Source organism: Gekko japonicus, unplaced genomic scaffold (assembly GCF_001447785.1).
Source record: "Gekko japonicus isolate JY-2015 unplaced genomic scaffold, Gekko_japonicus_V1.1 scaffold2490, whole genome shotgun sequence".
In the NCBI taxonomy this organism is placed as follows: domain Eukaryota; kingdom Metazoa; phylum Chordata; class Lepidosauria; order Squamata; family Gekkonidae; genus Gekko; species Gekko japonicus.
Window position 1 is genome coordinate 229,988 of NW_015165317.1, and position 8,517 is coordinate 238,504.

The 8,517-nt window shown below is 49.0% G+C and overlaps 1 protein-coding gene across 1 annotated transcript in view; it reads left to right on the plus strand.

The window, feature by feature from the left end:
• Positions 1–2,094, plus strand: part of LOC107109803 — a 2,484-nt gene extending 390 nt beyond the window's left edge. The window contains exon 2 of the mRNA XM_015410507.1: positions 1,490–2,094. Within this exon, the coding sequence (XP_015265993.1) occupies positions 1,490–2,094 (605 nt within the window). The remainder of the gene's footprint in view (positions 1–1,489) is intronic.
• Positions 2,095–8,517: the final 6,423 nt, after the last annotated feature.

The following is an 8,517-nucleotide window of genomic DNA, read 5'->3' on the forward strand; positions in this document are numbered from 1 at the left end:
CTGATTAAAGAATTGTTTTGTTTGGGGGGGGGGGGAGGAATTATTTAAACGGATGAGTGGGCGAGTCCACAGTTTGAGTCCAGTGCCTCCTTCAAGACCAGCAGAGTTGTATTCAAGGGATAGGCTTTCGTGTGCACGTACATGTATCTGAAGAAGTGTGCACACACACAAATGCTTATACCTTGAATTGAACGCTGTTGGCCTCAAAGGTGCCACTGGAGTCAAACTTTGTTCTGCTGCTTCAGACCAATGTGGCCACCCCACCTGAATCTATCTTCATGGGTGGGTCGGTAGGGTTTTCAAGGCAAGAGACCTTTGGAGACGGTTTCCCATTGCCTGCCTCTGTTTCTCGACCCTGGACTTCCTTGGAGGTCTCCCATCCCACTATCTGTCAGGACCAACCCTGCTTAACTTCCAAGATCTGATGAAATCAGGCTAGCCTGGGCTATCCAGGCCAGGTCATGGCCTTTGTTATAAAACCCTTATTTATTTAGCTGCTTTATTTATACTCCCTCTGTCTCTCCAGCAGGGACCTAAAGCTGTTTATATCACTCTCTTCTCTTGAGGAGTAACAACAATTTCTCTGCTCTATTTTTAAATTGTTATTAGAAGTTGTTTGGTGTATTAACTCGTAGTGCCAGCTTTGTATATATATTCAAGGTGTTTAACTTACTTTCACGAGGCAGATAATTTTAATGTGCTCATTTGACATTCATGGTGAGGTTCTAGATTTGTAATGGGGTTGACAAATTCGTTTTCCAGTGTTTTGTTGTTGTTGTTGTTGTTGGGAGGGGAATTGGGTGGTAACTAATCTCTGATTAAGGTTGCCAGTTCTTCAAGTGGTCCCTCTAATATCAGTCTCTTTGACAGAGGCTTGATGGGATATTGACCAGATGATTATTTATTAGTTTCAGTTTATATCCCGCCCTCACTGCCAATGGGCTCAGAGCGGATGACAACCAAAGTTTAAACATTTCACAGCTAAGAATTAAAATACTTCATAAAAATCATCCGTTATAAATAAATAAAACAGATTTAGACTGCGCTATAAACAAACCAGATGTCACTGCAGTTTAACATGGCCGCCACAAAAACTGGAGCCGCTAGGCTGTAGACCAAACTATGGCTCTTCACCTGATGGGCCATTTGATTTTGATCTCCAGGAGATAAGAGGCTGCATCCGGCCATTTGTGCACCTTGGCTCTCTGGAATAGTAAATGCCAGCTTTGCTTCTCTCTCTCTCTCTCTCTCTTGCTGTGAATTCACAACCAATTTTTGGCAGTCTTTCAGGGTTTGAGATGATGAGAGGTGGTTTGCCATTGCCTGCCTCTGCATATTAACCCCAGCCCTCCCTTGCTGGTCTCCCATCCAAGTACTAACCAGGACTGACCCTGCTTAGCTTCCAAGACCTGACTAGATTGGGCCAGCCAAGACGGGGTGTGCTTCTCAGTATGCACCGCCATCTTTTTTGTTTGGTTTCTTCTAACAGCGAACACGAACGCCGATGAGCCGCTGTGGAGACCTGCCCTGACGCCTGTGGGAGGGACGTCCCACCAGTGCACGCGCCGCCAGGAGCAGCTGCAGTCCAAAGCCCTGCAGGCTTTGGAGGGGTCCCGCCAGGCAAGTGAGGAAATAGCTCGGCTCATGAAGGAGGCTTTAGCCAGCCAGGTGGAAGCCCGGCGGGCTGAAAGGGAAGCCCGGCATGAGACGAGCGAAGCCCTGCTGGAGGCCCTGCGCGAAGAGACCAGGAATTCTGAGCGGCTGCTGGCGGCATCCAAGGACCTGGTGAAAACTCTTCGTGAAAGTGACAAGCGGTTCCAGGAACGGCTGTCCCGGCACAGTGAACAGATGGAAAGGCTTGTGTCCTGGCTGGTGCCCGTCAGGGAGCAAAAGACCACTTCTGCCCCTCGGCCCCCCATGGGTGGGTCAGTGCCCCACAGCAACCTTGCAGATGCTGAATGCGCACCGCCCTCGAAATCTCCCCGCCTGGAAGGAGCGTCGAATCCCTCCCCCCAGTGCATGTGTCTCTGTCCCCCAGCCCCAAAATCCCCAAGGAAACAACGGTGCCCCAGAAAGTTACCAAAGGTGAAATAAATCGTGGTGGGTGTGGATTAAGGCTTACTGATGTGGCAGGGGCGGGAACTAATGCTCCTTTAAAAAAAAATCTAGGTGGGTGCCTTTGTATATCGAGGCACTGTTTACATTCCAGAGTCCCATTTGATCACAGAGATCATTGCAGAAAGGTCTTCAGGCTCTTTGAGAGGGGGAAAAAGTCTTGCCAGTTTGGTGTAGTGGTTAAGTGTGCGGACTCTAATCTGGGAGAACCGGGTTTGATTCCCCACTCCTCCACTTGCACCTGCTGAGGTGACCTTGGGTCAGTCACAAGCTCTGGCACAGCTGTCCTTGAAAAAGAGCAGTTTGTGTCAGAGCTCTCTCAGCCCCACCTACCTCACAGGGTGTCTGTTGTGGGGAGGGGAAGGGGAAGGAGTTTGTAAGCCGCTCTGAGACTCCAAGTGAAGGGCGGGGTATAAATCCAATCTCTTCTCTTCTTCTTCTTGCCTCTTGGTCATCCTCTGTGCTTGTAGTTCAATAAAGTGTATTTCAGGAAAACCTGCTGCAAGTTGTTGGTTGGTGTGCTCTTTTCTCACAATACAGCGTTGCGGTTCTTTAATCGTGTAGACCTTGATGTGTCCCCTGGAGCATTGTTCTCCCACCACAGGACACAGATAACTGCATTGAAGTATCCTAAAGTACCAGTGTTGGGTGGGAGAATCGCGTGAGCCCCCTTTGGCCAAACAGCTGCTGCAGGCCTCAGTGACTCTTGCCCGTGTTATTCCCTGTCTTCCTTCTTCTTTTCTTTCAGACTGTTAAACAGCTTGTGTCCGTTTTCTTTCTTGGCTTCTGCGTGCTTAACTGATAGCTTCCCTGGGACTCCAGTGGCTCCTTTAAGACCAATGTTTATTTCACCTGAGCTTCTGTGAGTTGTGACGCAGGACAGCTCATATTGAAATACGGAGCAGAGGTCCATCAGTGGCTATTAGCCACAAGGTATAGATGGGAGCTCTTGGTCTGGGGCAAGTGATGTGCACTGTATTCTTGGTGCTTTTTTGGGGGGGGGGCAACAGTGGGAGGGCTTCTAGTGTCCTGGCCTCACTGCTGGACCTCCTGATGGCACCTGGTATTTCTGGCCACTGTGTGACAAGAGTGTTGGACTGGATGGGCCTTCGGCCTGATCCAACATTGGCTTCTCTTATGTTCTTATGAAATCAACATTGTCAAGTCTTTGAGGGGGCTACCAAACTCATGTTGTATTGTGTTGGGATAGACCAGAAGGGCTTCTATGACACCCTGGGCTGTGGTGGTGGGAGGAGGCGATTCTTTGGGCAACTGAACAGTTTTGCCACTTTGAAATGGTGAAGGCATCTTGATAAACCCTCCAGCTGTCCTGCTCTTCCTCACTCTGGTCTGCATGCAGGGTTTTCTTCTCTGAAAACTGCTAGCTGGGGGAGGGGGTGATTTTTGGAAGGTCAGCTGCATGCATGGAGGAGAGAGAATCGTACCCACCTGTTCCCCAATGCACGCTGGCTGCAGATTCTGCTTTAGAAACCCAAATGAAGTTTTTCTATTGGAGCGAGGGGAGAGAACGAATGAAAAGAACGGCAATCTAACCTCAGTTCTTTGAAATTACAGTAAAATGTAGCCTCCTTTGCAGCCGGCTGAGGAAAAGGGGAGAGCGTTCATTGAGAGAAGCATCAAAGTTCAGTGGTCTTCGTCAGTGGGGTGGGGGTGGGGCTCCAAACGAGGTGCGTGCACATGCGAAGGGTCCTGTGGGTGGTGGAGGAGAAGAAACACCCCTGGAGGAGGAAGGATTATCCATACATCTGTTGCAGAGTTGCCTACTGTTGACACACACCGCTTTGTGTTTAGCAGCAGTTGCTGCAATGGACAGCTCAAAGTGGTCCAACACATCAGGATGGACAAAACTGGACACTTGATTGCCAATGGAAAAGGCAATTCTCTAAAGGTGTAAGAAAGCCAGCACTGGTTAGTACTTGGATGGGAGACCAGGGTCGCTACATAGAGGCAGGCAGCGGCAAACGCACCTCTTTCAGTTTGGTGTAGTGGCTAGGAGCGCAGACTCTAATCTGGGGGAACCGGGTTTGATTCTCCACTCCTCCACATGCAGCTGCTGGTGTGACCTTGGGTCAGTCACAAGTTCTTTCAGAGCTGTTCTCTCAAGAGCAGTCCTTGAAAGAGCTCTCTCAGCCCCACCTATCTCATAGGGTGTCTGTTGTGGAGAGGTGAAGGGAAACGGATCATAAGCCACTCTGAGACTCCTTCGGCTAGTGAAGGGCAGGGCATAAATCCAATCTTTTCCTCCACTGGCGCTTCCATAGGGGGCTCCTCGCTTGCTGATGGACTCGGTTCTGCAATGAGTTAAGTGGCCACACTGAATATACAGGTCACACCTTGAATGTCACACTCGCCTCCTTCGGTAACTGCAAATGTTAAGTTTATGAGATCCGCATTTTCACAGTTGCTGGGAGGAAATGGATCGAGATGGGCAGTCGTGTTAGTCTGTCTGTAGCAATAGAAAAGAGCAAGGGTCCAGTAGCCCCTGAAAGGCAAACAAGAGCGAATTCCATGGACTAATCACTCTTTGGGTGAAGAAGGACTTCCTTTTATCCGTTCTAACCTGACCGCTCAGCAATTTCATTGACTGCCCACAAAGTCTCCCTTTGTGTACCACAGCGACTTCCTGGAAATGCCTGCCTCAGGTCCTAGTGCAGACAGACATCTCCCAAGCACCCCTTGATCCTTGAGGAGACCTTATTATCTCCCCCACTCCCATCTGAAGCATCTGTGATGTGACTCAGACAGTCCAAGTCTGGGATGAGCTGTTTGTGGATCCAAGATCATGTTTACTGCAAACATACATCCTGATCCGGAGTAAAATTATCATTATTTATGATACTATAGTCTTGTTAAAGTCTTCAGTCCCCTTTACATACAGTATCTTGCTACCGAGTTGCCAGCTCTGGGTAGGGAAATTCCTGGAGATTTGGGGCTAGAGCCTGGGGAGGGCATGATTTGTGGAGGGGAGAGAGCTCAGCAACATATAAGGCTATAAAGTCCGCCCTCCAAAGCAGCCATTTTCTCCTGGGGAACGGGTCGATGTTGTCTGGAGATCAGCTGTAATTCTGGGAGATCTCCTGCTCCCGTCTAGAGGTTGGCAACCCTATATGGTAACTCTTTAAAAGTTACTCTGTAAATTTTATTTCTTTCGTTAGTTTGATCAAGGAAGGATTGAAGGAGGATTGAAATTATTAGCGAAATTCGTGTTCACAATCTATTAATCTGGCATTCGAAACAATCCAGACACAAAGGAGTCTCGTTTTAGCTGCAAGCTAAACGCGTTCAGCCCCCCCCCCCCTAGTTGGCACGTCCCCATCTCTATTAGAAAGCTTCAGGTGGGTAGTCGTGTTGGTCCGAAACAGCAGAACAAAGTTCGAGATGAGTCCAGCGGCACCTTGAAGAGCAACAAAGTTTCAGTCCTGGTATAAACTTTACGAAAGTTTATATCGGGAAGAATATTTTGGAGTCAAACTTTGTTACATTTGAAAGCGACCGCCAGGTGGCGGCAAACCCATCAGTTTTCCGAAATGAAAGAGAAAGCAAGAGCAGAGAAAAGCAGAGAAAAGGAAAAAAAACCTCCGGAAGCTCATTGGCCACGGGGTTACTACTCTCGTCCAATTAGCAACGCCTGCTCCGCCCCTTGCGCCGAGCCAATGGCGGCCCGAATTCTCTAGCCCATGGAAGAGAAAGACCGATCTGTACTCAAGAAGACTACAATTCCCATAGAGCCGTTTTGCACCGCTGGGAAAGAACCCCGGGCAAAGCCTTTCGGGACTCGTAGTTCTCTGGTATTTCTGGGGTGCGGCCAGGTGACAGCGGTAGCTTCTTTAAAGGCAGGTGCTACCACTTGGCGGCTTATGCTCGTTTGCTTGGCGGGGATTTCAAGGCTGGTCTCGTTATTCTGGCTGCTGCTCTGAAGGGGGTAAAGCCTCGTGTGAGGTTCACAGTTTGCGCCCTTTGGGAGCCGCTCGGGTTTTCGTTGGTGTCAAAGGCTGCTGATTCTCTCCCTTTGCTTTAAACCAGTTAACCTTTCTTGGTTTCCCGACTTACGTCTTCACTGTGGTGGGTTTTCTTTCCTCCCTGGTGGGCACTTTCCGTTCTGCGAGGGGCTTTTCGGCTGCAGCTTGAGTGAAAGCACACAGCCCTGAAGTCTATTGGGTTTTATGCAATTAATGTCGTGTAGTATCTACTATATTGTTGGGTATAGGCTTTTGTGTATAAGGCTGGGTATAATTTTGTGTATAATTCTGGGTATAGGCTTTTGCATGCACGCACACATGTGCGTGCATGCCAAAATTTATGCCCAGAATTAAACTTTTGTTTGTCTTAAAAGTGCTACTGGACTGACACTTCTATTGCTTCAAACCAACACGGCTACCCCACCTGAATCTACTAGTTTGGTGTAGTGGTTAAATGTGTGGACTCTAATCTTGGAGAACCGGGTTGGATTCCCCACTCCTCCACTTGCAGCTGCTGGATGACCTTGGGCAAGCCATAGTTCTGGCACAGTTGCTCTTGAAAAAGAGCAGTTTCTGTCAGAGCTCTCTCAGCCACACCTACCTCACAGGGTGTCTGTTGTGGGGAGGGGAGGGGAAGGAAAGGAATTTGTAAGGCGCTCTGAGACTCCTTTGGGTAGTGAAGGGCGGAGTATAAATCCAATCTCTTCTTCTCTATATTGTTGGTCACTGATTTGAGTAGTGGCATAAAATAATGGTGGGAGTATTTTGCTGTCTTATAGTTTAACTTTTAAAACATACTTGTTGTGTTGATATCTCTCAGTTAGGGTTGCCCAACAAGCCTGGAGAAAAATGCCCTGGCTCTTTAGTGGAGCATTAGGGAGGGGCTGTGGCTCACTGGCAAAGCATCTGCTTGGCATGTGGACGGTCCCCGGCATCTCCAGCTAAAAGTATCAGGGAGGAGGTGGTGCGTGAGGCCTCTGCCTGAGACCCTGGAGATCTGCTACCAGTCTGAGTAGACGAGACCTTGATGGACGGATGGTCTGGTTGAGATTAATTGGTGGTGGTGTTGGCCATGAAAAGTTTCAGGCTTCCGTTTCTACATGTTAAGCTTCAACAAAAGAGACAGATCCCCCCCCCCCTCAGGGTAAAAGCTTTCATGAGTGAAAGCTCCCTTTTTTCAGATGACTCGTGAAAGCTTATACCCTGGGGAAATTTTTTTTGTAGGTCTTTCAAGTTCTATAGAGCTTGAATTTTCTTCTGCTCTACTAGACTAGTGGCCCTCAATGTGATGGCTATGGGTACCATGATGCCCGCCAACACCTTTCTGATTGGCTGTGTGGATTTTTAAAGACATTGGTTTGGCAGCAGCTGCCCCCACAGCTCAAGTATCTTCACTGTGTTCTTTCCTCCCTGGTGGGCACTTTCCATTCTGCGAGGGGCTTTTCGGCTGCAGCTTGAGTGAAAGCACACAGCCCTGTAGCCGCTGTTTTGTGGCAGCCATTTTGTGTCTGCTCTTGCAAAAGAGGAGCCAGCCACAAAATGGCTGCCACAGCTTACCTTCATCCAGCCAGGTGCAAGTGGAGGAGTGGGGAATCAAACCTGGTTCTCCCAGATTAGAGTCCACGCACTTAACCACTACACCAAAACTGGCTCTCCATTCCTCTCCCCACAGATGTGGGCTGTGGATTACAAGCGACTGACCAAGAAGATCCTGTAGCTGCTGTTTTGTGGCAGCCATTTTGTGTCTGCTCTTGCAAAAGAGCAGTTTCTGTCAGAGCTCTCTCAGCCCCACCTACCTCACAGGGTGTCTGTTGTGGGGAGGGAAAGGGAAAGGTGTTTGTAAGCCACTCTGAGACACCTTTGGGTAGTGAAGGGCGGGGTATAAATCCAATCTTCTTCTCCTTGGCTAGCCGTCTGACGCTACTAAAGGGGAACCGCCTTCTCCCCCCCCCTTCAGGTATGTTAGCACCCTTACTTTAAGCTCCTTTTATGGCTGATGGATAGCCACAACTTAAAAGTAAAAGTGTTGTTGTTCAGTCGCGCAGTTGAGTCCGACTCTTTGTGACCCCATGGACCAGGTCGCGCCAGGCCTTCCTGTCTTCCGACGTCCTCTGAAATCTGCTCAATTTAATGTTCGTTGCATCTATGACACTGTCTAACCATCTCATCCTTTGCCGTCCCCGTCTTCTTTGACCTTCAATCTTTCCCAGCATCAGGGTCTTCTCTAGTGAGCTTTGCTGATGTGTTGCTGATGTGAAAAATGATAATTTTGCTTTCTCTCTCTCTCCCCCCCCAGTTAAGGGTGTATTGGACTGCCAGAGGAGGAGGCGCTTGGTTAAGGTATGGCAGCTGGGAGCCTTGGGAGGAAACTTGAGGAGGAAGTGGCCTGCTCTGTTTGTCTGGACCCTTTCTTAGAGCCTGT